This window comes from Babylonia areolata, chromosome 30, assembly GCF_041734735.1.
Source record: "Babylonia areolata isolate BAREFJ2019XMU chromosome 30, ASM4173473v1, whole genome shotgun sequence".
NCBI classification, from domain to species: Eukaryota; Metazoa; Mollusca; class Gastropoda; order Neogastropoda; family Buccinidae; genus Babylonia; species Babylonia areolata.
This window is the reverse complement of record NC_134905.1, coordinates 24,213,875-24,228,874: the sequence shown is the minus strand read 5'-3', so window position 1 is coordinate 24,228,874 and position 15,000 is coordinate 24,213,875. Positions and strand designations below refer to the sequence as shown.

The window sequence follows — 15,000 nt, the reverse complement described above, 5'->3', positions numbered from 1 at the left end:
CTTGGAGGTGCAGGAACACTCAGCCGTCTCCCAAAAGTAAAGATGACTAAGGGTGTGCTGATTCCTGGCTCCCATGAGGCTGAGTGCTGGGACTGGGGGGAAACTGGTGACAGTGGAGGTCATCCTGACTGAAAAGTGATTGGTCCCCTCCCCTGACTATTGTTTAAAAATAACAACACACACACACACACACACACACACACACACACACACACACACACACACACACCAAACAAACAAAAAACCCCAAAACAAAACAAAAACAAAACAAAACAAAAAACCCCCAAAAAAACCCAAACACGCAATGGTGAAAGAAACACAGTAAGTCTAAAGTTACTGACAGAAACAAACCATCACAGCTGAACCGACTGTACCTGTCTCCTGCAAAGATGATGGCTGACACATGCTGTAATCCTCTGTCCCCTCTGACAAGTACTGCATGACCACTGTCCACTCTGTGTCCAGTCTGACCAGATTGTGAAGTACACGCACGCTGTGTGAAAGTTCTAAAATGTTTCAAGAACGCTGAGTCACGTCATGCGTGGCACGTGACAATGGAAAATGAGAGAAGCACACCCGGAGTTGTTTTAGATTAAAAAAAAACAAGAGGCAAGGCCTTCAAGACTCACTTGTGATAAATGAAGTCCCCTAGCATTAATTACAGAGTAATTTCCCTTTTTTACTATCTGCACCAAAACGTTTGCAAAATAAATAAAAATTCCATGCTTAGCAAAAGAAGCTCCTGTTTGAATAAAAAATGATAATAATGACTCCTCTTGTTGTGTCAGAATAAGATGTCAAAGTGCCAAGTTTAGAGAATGCAAAAAAATATAAATATAACAGTAAATGCACTTTGCATATAATTAGGTTTATTTTTTTTATTTTTTTTTGGTGCCCATCCCAGAGGTACAATATTGTTTTAAACAAGATGACTGGAAAGAACTGAATTTTTCCTATTTTTATGCCAAATTTCGTTTCAGCTGACAAAGTATTTGCAGAGAAAATGTCAATGTTAAAGTTTACCACGGACACACAGACACACAGACACACGGACACACACACACACACACACACACACACACACACACACACACACACACACAGACAACCGAACACCGGGTTAAAACATAGACTCACTTTGTTTACACAAGTGAGTAAAAAAAAAAAGGATATCCCTCAGACAACTTTCAGGTTGATGAATAATATGGATACTTATATAGCGCCTATCCTCGGTCGGAGACCAGCACAAGCTCTAAGCGGTTAATGAATTCGGGGTCATTTGCACAACAGGCTGCCTACCTGGGTAGAGCTGACTGACGGCTGCCATTTGGGAGCTCATCATTCGTTTCCTGTGTCATTCGATCAGATTTCAGGCACGCACACATACACACTCAGACAGACATGTAACATTTTACATGTGTGACAGTTTTTATTCATTCATTCAAATTTGAGGTTGCTCAAGGTTCAGGCAGAACCGAATCTCCTCTTGCCTGATCAATTCTTATCGCTTGTTTGGGTGTTGATTCTTTGGTGTTTTGGTTGCCTCATCAATTCTTGTCGCTTGTTTGGGTGTTGATTCTTTGGTGTTTTGGTTGCCTCATCAAGCGTGCTTAAAGTGTTTGATAATTAAGTGTAATTATTGGTTGTCTTTGCTGATATCGTTTGCTCTTGTTTTTTGTGGGACAAAATATTACTCCAAAGAAAACAAAAGCTTAATTATAAAGATGTCGTCAGAGTCGTCTGGTCATATCACCTTAAACAGAACTCTTACCATTGGAGAAAACTCATTGTGGAAAGATGTGCATGTTCCCTTTAATAATGTGGTCATGCTCACTTTCAAAAAGAGGGTGAAAAAGAAGATATTTTTCCTTCTCTATTTTCATTATAACAAACATAGTGCAAGTGACCGTTCAGCAAACCGGATTCACAAGATGTATTATGACAATCTGAACATTTATTTTGCGAATGTGTATGCCGTTACCAAATTTAGTATAGAAATTGTAGGGTGTCTCTTCCATTATGAAATTTGCTATTCGCCTTTATTTGTACTGTATTTTTCTTTCTTCCCTGCCAATAAAACGCCTCAAAAGTTGCCCAGTGGTTTGTGGAACTGTTCAGTGGATCACTATTCCAGTTTTCAGCATCACCTGACATGTAACCTGAAGACAGAGTGTGAAGATGGACGGGATGAAACTGAGGACTGTCCCTTCAGCAGTCCGGACTGTCAGGGATGGGTGGACATGTGTGGCGGTTGCTTTAAAACGGTGATTGGGCTTGCAGAATTTAGCAGCAATGTAAATGATATCAACAGAGTGGCAGAGGAGTATTGTAATGTGATAGGCGGCACACTGATGATACCCATGTGTGTTTTTGACTGGGTGGATGCGTTTAACAATCAAACACGTAACTGGCCACAAGAACCCGTGACGCATGTATATGGTTTGTATGCTAATGATAAAGCATTGCCTCTGATGTATAGACATAGTGCCGTTCTTGCAAAAACAATTGTCTATCACCACCCTGTTTATAATATCGGCTACATGGTGAAAAAGAGGGGGTGTGTAATGCATCGTCATTACGATTCACAATATTTGAATCGTCATTGTGAACCACGGTTCCAGAAGGAAACATACAAAGTGATTTGTGGATTTAGGAAAAGCAAGACAGAGGAGAACTCTTTTTCAAATGAAATTGTCATGAGCAATGAACAATTGGCGTTACTCACTGGACAAGTGTCCATACAAAGGTGTGCTGATGGTCAAGTGACACATTCATTTCTTTTGACTGGTTCCACCTACTTTGATGTGTGTGGTCAACGTCACACTTCCTACATTTCTGACCGATTCTCAGTGGCGAATGTTTTCAATAAAACAAATCATATCAGCTTAATCAACATATACATATGCGATGACAACGTCGCAACTCTTTCGTACACACTAGTATGTAACTTCATAACTGACTGTCTCGATAAAAGCGATGAAATATTCTGTGAACATCCGGCTTGTACCAAACAGTTCACATGCACCAATGGTCAGTGTGTAGATTTTAACAGAGTGTGTGATGAAATGTTCCACTGTCAGGATGAATCTGACGAAAACCATTGTGATGGATACCGGTACATCGGTGTTAAATCTGTTCCACCCCCTGCTCTTATAGATTTTGATGGCATAATTAAATTCACCTCAACACCAATGAATTCTAACGACTCCTGTCCTGACAGTCACTATCGTTGTCCTGGACAGATCTATGCCTGTCTGCCTGTCTACACACGATGCAATGGAATGCATGACTGTACTGGCCACCAGGATGAAGAGGGGTGTGAAGAGATGAAGTGTCCAGGATTCTTCAGGTGCAGATCCTCCACAACCTGTTTGCACAGTGATCACATGTGTGATGGCTGGCCTCACTGCCCAATGCATGATGATGAATCATTTTGTGAGGTGACCTGTCCTGTGGGATGTCTGTGTCAAGGTTACACATTTCTGTGTCACCAGCCTTTCTCTGCAGCAGTCTCCTCTCAGCTGCGCTACTTGGACGCCACAGGTTCAGGTATGACACTGTCGGATGTGAACAGAAACGCCTATCTGATTCATCTTGTTCTTGCCCAATGCTCTGTCACCATCTTGCCGAGTGTGAAGATGTTGAATTTAAGGGTTTTGGATCTTGCTGGCAACCAACTTCAGCATGTCAACATGACTTCTTTTCTTGGATTGGAAAATCTACAAAAGTTATCCCTGTCTAACAATCCTCTCACCTCACTCCACACGGACCTTTCATCTGCTATCCATTTACGTGCACTGAAAACGATGGACCTGTCCTTCACCTTGTTAATAGTGTTCAGCAGTGAAGTTCTGTCGCTATTTCCCAGATTATCAAAACTAAATTTATCTTTCACTTGCATTCACACAATCAGTGAAAATGGATTCCAGCTCACACCGCAGTTAACTGATCTGTATATGGAAGGTAGTCCTTTAAAAACATTTCCAAATGACATTTTCAAAGATCTTCCACATCTTCGCATCATATCTTCAGGTAATTATAAACTTTGTTGTGCTGACATATTGCCCCATTACTTTATTGATTTGCACACTTCCTCCTGTTACGCCCCCAAAGATGAAGTTTCTTCATGTGAAGATTTATTACAGTCGTGGACATACCGAGTATTTTTGTGGGTGATCACCTGTATGTCACTTGCTGGAAACGCCTTCTGCTTCTGTGCGCGTGTGTTGGCTAGGACCATGTCCTCTTCAAGTGGATTCAGTGTGTTTGTCACCAACCTTACCATGGCGGACTTTCTTATGGGTGTTTACATTGCTATTATCGGAGCGGCAGATGAACAGTTCCGTGGAAGATACCTCTATTATGATGACACATGGACAGGAAGTGTGACCTGTAAGGTGGCTGGGGTTTTGTCTTTGTTATCAAGTGAGGTATCAGCTCTGATCATCTGGCTGATTACACTGGATCGTTTTGTTGTCCTTTGTTTTCCATTCAGCACATTACGATTCAAGAGAGCCTCAGCAGCTGTAGCATGTCTGCTGACTTGGATGGGAGGATGGATTTTAGCCTTGCTGCCCTTACTTCCAGTGACATCACACTGGGAGTTTTATGGCCAGACAGGTATTTGTATCCCTTTGCCAGTCACAAGACGTTATTTCAAAGGAAAGGTGTATTCTTTTAGCGTTATGATTGTCTTTAATTTCATTCTGTTCTTATTGATTGCTGTTGGTCAGGCTTTCATCTACTGGTCAGTACAGAGCAATACGTTGAAAACTAACAGTCAGAAAGTGTCACGTGATATGGCCATTGCTCGTCGTTTGATCACTGTTGCAGTGACAGATTTTATGTGCTGGTTTCCCATTGGACTGTTTGGGATTTTGGCACTGGCTGGTACCCCCATTCCAGGAGAAGTGAACGTGGCCTTATCCATATTTATATTACCTCTTAACTCCGCTGTTAACCCTTTCCTGTACACTTTCAACACACTGGCTGAAAAATGGAGAAAAGCCAGCGAAGCAACGCTGTTGAAATGGTTGGAATCTCATACTGATAACTAATTTTTGGGGGGGAGGGTTTGGGGGATGGGGAGGGGGAAGGCGAGGGAGTGGGGGGGGGGTGGGGCGGGGGGAAGGGGGGGGGGAATGGCGTGCAGTCAAAGGGAGAAGCAATGTGCAGCTTAAGGAATTATAAAAAAGGTGTGCTTGAGTTTTTATTCTCTCTCTCTCTTTCTCTCTTTGTTTTTTGTTTTTGTTGTTGTTGCTGCAAGGCTCAAACGTGGAACATTGCTGCCCAGTTTGCAAAAGTGATCGCGAGGTTTTGTTGTTTATGTTGTATATGGACAGAAAGATCAAAACCAAAGAAGAATACGGGTACGACTTATGGAAAAGTAATTACGAACAAATAAGACCTTAAACAAACAGAATATAACATCACAGAATTAGATGCTGATAACAGCTTTGACATTACTCATATTGAAAACAACATTGCAGAGATGAAGAACTTGGGAAATAGAACCTATGGAGAAAAAAATCAATCTGTGTAATACATGAGATGACACGGAGAAAGGTTTACAAAGGGGATCATGTTTAAAACAGAAAGAATAGAGAAGAGATCCGAAAAGAGACATTATGAAGACGGTCTATTTTTCTGTTCTTAACTCAAACTGGTATGAAAAAAAAGTCAGTAAATTTCCTATAGTCTAAAAAACACCACCATGTTACCGCAACACTTACTATACTCTCTCTCCTATGTCCCTCACTATTCAACGGTCACATCGAAAGGAGCAGCCACAGAACAACAGCTAGCATGCAGTCACTGAACAGTTAGAGCGAAAGAAGTGACTGAACAACAGTTTCGTTCGTTCCACACTCTCTCGCACACAAGAAGCGAGACAGGGTGAAGTGTATGCATACATTTATTTTCAACTCCCTTTTCACATCCAGCAGTATTACTACGCGAGGAAGAGCCATGAAAGGAGCCACTCCACAAGTTATAGGGCTCAAGGAGAACCGCTTGAATATCAGGGTCCAGACGGTATGTATGTAACGTTTCAGTGCCCCCAGGTGGCACAAATAATCAACCTTTTGCCTTGCCTTGCCTTGCCTTGCCAAGCTCCTCGGCCCTGTGAAACGCACAGGCTGTAACACGATGCAGCAGTCGATAACGATGGGCCTTCAGATCATGTCACATTTATATCGTGTGTGCGCAATTGCCATGATTTTGATTTCGTGAGCTTGATGTTTTACATCGACGTCATTTCTTTTTTGTTTTGTTTTGTTTTTTGTTCTGTTCAGTGACGTTATTTCATTTGCCTATTACGTTCTGAATTGACGTGTGTTGCACTGTGTGTTCAGTTCTTCAATACTCACCAGAGCGCCCAGTTTTTAGTTTCGTTGCTTCTTTTGATTCTTTGAGAATATGTTCTCCAGGAAGTCACAGCCATGGTCAATTTACATTATATATTTTGCTTCGGAATCAGACAGCTCTGGACTTGTTTGGCTGCGGTTCTTAGAACAGACCACGGGTTGTTACTATTGGGTGTCTGTGTGTCCATGGAGGATGGGAATGACCTTTTAGATTGCAGCATTTGGAACTTGAACCCAGATTTGGAACGTGAACTTGGAACGTGAATTTGGAACCTGAACTTGGAACTTGGAAGGATGGGAGGCAACTGACTTTTCCCGCCATTCCGATTGGATGGTTAGAGCGACACACAATCCGTTGGACATCGGGTTCACATGGTTCCCCTCAACCCTTCTGAAACGTTTGGCTTGTGAAGCGGCTTCCCTTAAACGATATTGGCTACTTCTTTTTAACCTGAAAAGTAGCCACAACAGACTGTCTCCAAAACTCCGTGGAGTTAACTCACTGCCTCCCAAGCGTCACTGCGAAAGGTGAACGTCTGATGCCCTTTCTTTCAGTGCCTGAACGTTCAGCAGCAGCTTTGAACCTCAGCCTACAACATCATGTCTCCGAACATGAAGTAATACCACGGAGGTAATCGTCGTGGACTTCTTCTCTGCTGTTGCTGCTGCAGTTGGCAGCGAGATGTGACGTCTATTCCCCTGAAGTAAAACTTTGGGAAGCATCCCCCGCAGTTTGAAACCCTGCACACACACAGAGACGTACAACAGTTCATGCATGAGCGCGCACACACACACACACACACACACACACACACACACACACACACACACACACACACATGCAGGGAAAAGAACGCATTCATGCACCCGCACCAGTATCACATCTGCATTAAAGTAGGCCATACACATCCATATGGGCACAGAGAGAGAGACAGAGAGAGAGAGAGAGAGAACACTCTTCTCTCCACTTATACCTAACAGTAAGACACTAAAAAAAATAATAATAAAAAAATAAAATATAAAAACTAAAAAAAATAACAACTTGGGATGGGTTGTATGAAGTGATCTCAGCAGCGCTAACTTTGCTTAATCAATTAAAGTTAAGAATTTTTCTAACTCCACGGTAAATTTCATTCACTTCGGAACAGTCTTAAACTCTAGGCAAACTTATCGCGCAAAGATTGCCTGAGACCCTCATACAACCTGGCCTTGTAAAAAACAAAAAAAACAACAACAAAAATCCAAACCAAAAATAACAGGCCAGCCCAGCCAATCAGAACTCACTTGCACACGGCTCCACGGATGTTGGCGCAAGACTTGCCGCGACAGACGGAAGTGTTGCAGACGGCCATCTTGTACAGGGGGCACTGGTTGTTGTTGTTACTGGTGATGGCGTTTTGCCCTGGCCTGGTCGTCGCCCCGAGGGCCTGACCACTGAAGGCATCTGAGTTCAAACACAGATTGGCTGGAAGTTATAATACTAACGAACAAAAAAAACAAACGCCCAATTTTTTGGTTGTTTTTCTTCTACTTCTTCTCAGTAGCAATAGCAGTAGTAGAAGTATTTATTATTATCATTGTGTTTGTTTCTGTCTTGAGTAATAGTAGTAGTTGTAGTAGTAGTGTGTCTGTTTCCGTCTTGTCTTTTTTTTTCAAACACATCGGTGCTTCCTATAATTTTGGTATTGTTTGCTACTGAACATGGCTCTTCACCCCAGCCCATCCCATACAAATATTACAATACAACACAATACAATGCAATACATACAATACAATACAACAGCACAACACAACACAATACAATACAACTCAACAACACGACACAATACAACGCAACAGCACAAAACAACACAGCACAATACAATACAAAGCAAACAGCACAATTCAATACAACACAGCACAATACAAAAAAAAACCCACCAAAATTACAACACAACACAACACAATACAAAACTATGCAAAAACAACACAAAACCATACAATAAATATAATGCAAAACAAAACTATACAACACAAAGCCATATAATAAACACAATACAAAACAAAACTATACAACACAATACAATTCAATACAACACAAAATAACACAACACAATACAAAACATTACAATACAACACAACACAACACAATTCAGTACAATTCAATACATTGCAATGGCAATACAAAATAATACAACACAACACGACACAACACAATACAAAACAAAACAACACAATATAATACAAAACAACACAATGCCCAACACAACACAACGCAACACAACACAATACCCAACCCAACCCAACCCAACAACGGAGTGCAGAACTGAACGCACTGGTCAGCACAGGCCCGGAGGATGACCCCGCCTGACCTGTGGACTGCTGACCAGACTGCTGACCGGAAGTTTGCTGACACAGTGACGTCACTTCCGTCTGTCCAATCCAGAATTCCGCTTTACACTCCCCGCAGAAATTATTCCTGAAATAATAATAATAGTAACAATAATAACAATACGAGGAAGAAGAATAATGATGATGGTAATAACGATAAAATGATAATGATAATGCGAAGAAGAATCGTAATAAGAATAGTGGTGACGAATCATCCAAAAGGCGCAATTTTTTGTGTGCGAGTTATAAGCACCTAAAGATTCAGATTTCTAATGCTTGAATACATTCACACACACACACACACACACACACACAAGCATCCGCGCGCGACACACACGCATGTGCGCGAACACACGAGCTAACACACATGCACACACACACACAAACTAACACACACACACACTCTCTCTCTCTCTCTCTGTCTGTCATCATCCCCCACACACACACCCCCCGCCCCCGACAAAGAAGCACGAACACACACACACGTACACAAACGCTTGAACACACACACACGAACGCACGAACACACACACATGCGCGCGCACGCGCGAATGAACGAACACACACACACACACACACACACGCGCGCACGAACACATGCACACGAACACACACACACACACACACACACACACACAAACATACTTGCAGGTGGCAGCGGATAGACCAGGACACGTGGTGACGTCACATGGTTTAAGCGTGCACGTGACCTTTTGAACCCCATTGGGACAGGAACTCTCTGTGCCTACAACCACACACGGCCACACCATTCACTACTCAGAACACTCCGTTGAAGTTTAGGCGGATGGAAACACAAAGGAGGAATTTTGTTTAATGTCCCGTCACACAAATAGGTGATTGAAGACATTTTGTTAAAGTATTTATGAATACATTTGAGTATTATCTACCAGCCCCCGCCACTCCACCCCCACCCCATCCCCCACATCACCACTTTTTGTTTTTGGCACGGGCATAATAATGGTTGAATATTAAAACGTGACATAACTTTTTACGGTCATTGGGGCAGTGACTTCATAGCCACCATGTTTAAGGTTTTGGCTTTGGGAAGGTGGAGCTCAGTCCTCTTGTTTCGGTTTTCTGTTGTTGTTGTTTTGCTTTTTTGTTTTTTTAAATCCTTCCCCAACCGAAGTCAGGTATCCATTCACATCTGGGTGGAGTGAGGAAAATCAGAGGAAGCTGCCTATCCCGAGGACACAGCGTCATGGCCAAATTAAGGCCTGGAACCTTGACTACTGAGCTCAATTCTCTCCTTTTTTTGTGTGTTTTTGTTTGGTTGGTTGGTTGGGTTTTTTTTCTTCTAACCCTTCCCCAACCGAAGTCAGGTACCCATTCACACCTGGGTGGAGTGAAGAAAATCAGAGGAAGCTGCCTTTTCCGAGGGCACAGCGCCATGGCCAAATTAAGGCCTGGAACCTTGACTGCTGACCTCAATTTTCTCCTTCCTTTTTATTTATTTATTTATTTATTTTTGTTTGGTTGGTTGGTTTTTTTTCCTTCTAATCCTTCCCCAACCGAAGTAGGGTACCCATTCACACCTGGGTAGAGTGAAGAAAATCAGAGGAAGCTGCCTTTCCTGAGGGCACAACACCATGCCGAAACGGGGCCTCGAACACTGACTCCTGATGAACACTGGGTAAAAAAAAAAAAAAAAAAAAAAAAAAAAAAAATCAAACGCCTAACCAATTCTTCCACAACGCATCAAATAAACAGAATCTACCTAATCCTTTAAATTTTTTCGAGCTGGAGTTCGAGCCCGAAGACATCCATACCTTGGCTGGCCCCTGCAGTCCGCGTGTTTCCCTGAAGGACTTCAAAGATGGACGAGGACACTGACTGCGCCGAAGTCGTTCCCACTGTGTTGGTGCTGGCGACTGCAGCCGTGGTTCCAGAGCTGGTCTTGGACACATCGTTCGGACCTGGGTCTGCAGCCAGAGGGGAAGGAAGGAGGAGGATGGCTAACTGGCTTGACTGATTGATCAGTCACACACACACGTGCACACACACACTCACACACACGTACGAACGCGCGCGCGCACACTCACACACACACACACACACACACACGGGGTCACGCGCAGGCACACACAGACACAGACACACACACATACGGGGGAGCGCACACACACGTATGCGTGCATACATACACGCTCATACAATTTCCCCTCACATTCATCCACACACACACACACACAAGACGGATACAGACACACATACACTACACTACACTACATTACACAATACTACACTACACTACATTACACTACACAACACTACACTACACTACACAACACTACACTGCACTACACTACACTACACTCCCAATGTCCCATCACGTTCACACTCACCTCACCATCACACACCACACCATCCCGCACCAAACCACACTTAACCACACCCCTTCAACCCCACACACCACACCACCCCGCACCAAACCCCCACTTAACCACACCCCTTCAACCCTACACACCACACCATCCCGCACCAAACCACACTTAACCACACCCCTTCAACCCTACACACCACACCATCCCGCACCAAACCACACCCCTCCAACAACACACACCACACCACCCCGCACCAAACCACACTTAACCACACCCCTTCAACCCCACACACCACACCATCTCGCACCAAACCACAGCACCATACACCACACCAGTCCACACTAGTCCACTCCAGTCCACACACCAGTCCACACTAGTCCACACCACACTAATCCACACCACACCAGTCCACACCACACCACACCAGTCCACACTAGTCCACACCACACCACACCAGTCCACACCACACCACACCACACCAGTCCACACTAGTCCACACCACACCACACCAGTCCACACCACGACACCACACCAGTCCACACCTCACCACACCATCACCACCTTACACCACGCCACACCACATCACCACACACAAACACACACACTACCACTGCACGACACCACCCTACAATACACGACACCACACCACACCACCACCACACAAGTACACCACCATTATACCAGCACCCCACACCACCACCACACCACACCACCACCCCCACAGCACCCCCAACCCACCCCACACCACCACCAGTCACACAACCCCACACCACACCACACCACACCCCTAACCCACCCCACCCCACACCATATCACAGCACAGCACAGCACAGCACAGCACACCACCCCACACCATACCACCCCACCCCACCCCACAGCACAGCACGGCACAACACAGCACACGACCCCACACCACACCACCCCACCCTACAGCACAGCGCGGCACAGCACAGCACCCCACCCCACCCCACCACCACACCACACCACACCATCACCACACCACCAACACACCCCACCACCACCCCACACCACAAGAACCTTACTTGTCCTCAATCCCAAAGAGTCAGCATTCGCCAGAAGGGCGTTGAACATGAGAGAGGAGCCGAAAGACAGCGGCACGGAGCTGGCGGAAGTTCCAGTAGTGGGAGAGGTATCCTGTGCAGTCGGTGGCGCTGAGTCTGCTGGGTTCGTATTGGTCACAGCGCCTGTGTTCGAACCTGTCTGCTGCGACTGCGAAACTCCGTTAGCGCTGGTGTCTGCAACTGGAAAGGTGAACAAAATGATGACGGGAAAGGTTGGGGGGGGGGGGGGGGGGCGAGGAGACGACGAGAGGGAGAGGGGGAGGAAGAGGGGAAAATAGAACAATGAGAGGTGAAAAAAGGAGAAGGAAGGATGGAAAACGAAGATGAAGAAGGAGGAGGAGGAGGAGGAAGAGAAGAAGAAGGAGGAGGAGGAGGAGGATGAGGAAGAGAAGAAGAAGAAGGAGGAGGAGGAGGAGGAGAAGAAGAATGAGGAGGAGGAGGAGAAGAAGAAGGAGGAGGGGAGGAGAAGGAGAGACGAAGAAGAAGAGGAGGAGGAGGAGGAAGAGAAGAAGAAGACGAAGAAGAAAGAGGAGGAGGAGGGGTGTGGGAGAAGAAGAAGAAAAGAAGAAGACGAAGGAAGAAGAACCATGACAGAGGTGACAGCATTACAGACAAGACAAGACAAGACAAGACAAGACAAGAAGAAGATGGGGAAGGAGGAGGCAGAGAAGAGTGAGAAGTGTAGGTGAAGAAGGAGGAGGAGGAAGAAAGGGAGGATGAGGAGGAGGAGGATGGGAACAGAGAGGTGTAGAAGAAGAAGAAGAAGACAAAAGAAGAAAGAAGGAAAAGAAGGAAAGGGGGAGGAGGAGGAAGAGGAGGAGGAGGAGAGTGAGAAGTGTAGGGGAAGAAGGAAGAAAGAGGAGGAGGTAGAAGGAGGAGGAGGAAGAAAGAGAGGATGATGATGATGAGGATGGGAACAGAGAGGTGTAGAAGAACAAGAAGACAAAAGAAGAAAGGAGGAGAAAAATGGAAGGGAGAGGAGGAGGAAGAAAGGGAGGATGATGATGATGAAGATGGGAACAGAGAGGTGAAGAAGAAGAAGACAAAAGAAGAAAGGAGGAAAAGAAGAATAAAAGGGGGAGGAGGAGGAGGAGGAGGAGGAGAGTGAGAAGTGTAGGTGAAGAAGGAAGAAGGAGGAGTAGGAAGAAGGAGGAGGAGGAAGAAAGGGAGGATGATGATGAGGAGGATGGGAACAGAGAGGTGTAGAAGAAGAAGAAGAAGACAAAAGAAGAAAGGAGGAGAAGAATGAAAGGGGGAGGAGGAGAAGGAGAGTGAGAAGTGTAGGGGAAGAAGGAAGCAGGGGGAGGAGGAGGAGGAGAGTGAGAAGTGTAGGGGAAGAAGGAAGCAGGAGGAGGAGGAGGAGGAGAGTGAGAAGTGTAGGGGAAGAAGGAAGGAGGAGGAGGAGGAGGAGAGTGAGAAGTGTAGGGGAAGAAGGAAGCAGGAGGAGGAGGAGGAGGAGGAGAGTGAGAAGTGTAGGGGAAGAAGGAAGCAGAAGGAGGAGGAGGAGGAGAGTGAGAAGTGTAGGGGAAGAAGGAAGCAGGAGGAGGAGGAGGAGGAGAGTGAGAAGTGTAGGGGAAGAAGGAAGCAGAGGAGGAGGAGGAGGAGGAGGAGAGTGAGAAGTGTAGGGGAAGAAGGAAGCAGGAGGAGGAGGAGGAGGAGAGTGAGAAGTGTAGGGGAAGAAGGAAGGCAGGAGGAGGAGGAGGAGGAGGAGAGTGAGAAGTGTAGGGGAAGAAGGAAGCAGGAGGAGGAGGAGGAGGAGAGTGAGAAGTGTAGGGGAAGAAGGAAGCAGGAGGAGGAGGAGGAGGAGAGTGAGAAGTGTAGGGGAAGAAGGAAGCAGAAGGAGGAGGAGAGTGAGAAGTGTAGGGGAAGAAGGAAGGAGGAGGAGGTAGAAGGAATGGGGAAGGAGGAGGCGGAGAACGAGACGTTCATATGATTCTCGGTGAAACGGTTATGTCTGGGCAGTCACAACAATTTCTCCATCTGAAGGGCTTGGAAATGCGTCACTGTGTTGCGTTGTACTTACTGCGTTTATTGCATTGTGTTGCAATGCATTGTATTGCATATTGGGTGTTTGTGTTGCACTGCACTTATTGTATTTATTGCATTGTATTGCAATGTATTGTATTGCATATTGGGTATTTGTGTTATATTGTAATTATTGTATTGAATTGCATTACATTATACTGCATATTGGGTATTTGTGTTGCATTGTACTCATTGCATTGTATTGCATTGTATTGCATACTGGGTATTTGTGATGCATTGTATTTATTCTATTGCATTGCATTATATTGCATATTGGGTATTTGTGTTGCATTGTATCAATTCTATTGTATTGCATAGCATTGCATTGCATTGTAGTGTTCGACAGCTCCCCTTAGCCTCCCAAGCCCATTCCCTCAACCCGGACACTTCCCTGCAACGGGTACCCCCGACAGTTGTCACATCACCACCAGTAGGTGACTGGGATGCTCAGTGTGATCACTGGATAAACTGACTTTCGCTCCTCCAATGGAATGTTCCCTTACTTGCTGTGAGGTTGGCCTCGCAAAGTGACGTCACTTCCTCTCCGTTGAACCAGAATTCCGGTCGGCAAAGGATGCCGCACTTGTAATCCCTGGGAAAAGGGTAAGACAAAAGTGAATTATGATAATGATGATGACAGAGATCGATATGTATTTTGCACCTGTCTTCTTCATGTGTATTAACTCTCTCTCTCTCTCTCTCTCTATATATATATATATGTATATATATATATATATATATATATATATATATATATATATATATATATATGTGTGTGTGTGTGTGTGTGTGTGTGTGTATACATATATCAAT

The 15,000-nt window shown here is 44.8% G+C and overlaps 1 protein-coding gene across 3 annotated transcripts in view; it reads right to left on the bottom strand.

Annotated features, from left to right (window-relative positions):
• Positions 1-5,913: 5,913 nt before the first annotated feature.
• LOC143275443 (uncharacterized) overlaps positions 5,914-15,000 on the bottom strand; it is a 17,058-nt gene continuing 7,971 nt past the window's right edge. For 2 of the 3 annotated variants that reach the window (XM_076579573.1, XM_076579572.1), the window contains exons 4-10: positions 14,691-14,779; positions 12,124-12,342; positions 10,526-10,678; positions 9,381-9,480; positions 8,681-8,823; positions 7,650-7,809; positions 5,914-7,106 (exon numbers count right to left, since the gene is read on the bottom strand). In XM_076579573.1, the coding sequence (XP_076435688.1) occupies positions 6,956-7,106; positions 7,650-7,809; positions 8,681-8,823; positions 9,381-9,480; positions 10,526-10,678; positions 12,124-12,342; positions 14,691-14,779 (1,015 nt within the window). In that variant the 3' untranslated portion in view covers positions 5,914-6,955. The remainder of the gene's footprint in view (positions 7,107-7,649; positions 7,810-8,680; positions 8,824-9,380; positions 9,481-10,525; positions 10,679-12,123; positions 12,343-14,690; positions 14,780-15,000) is intronic. The other variant, XM_076579574.1, reaches the window with a different exon arrangement.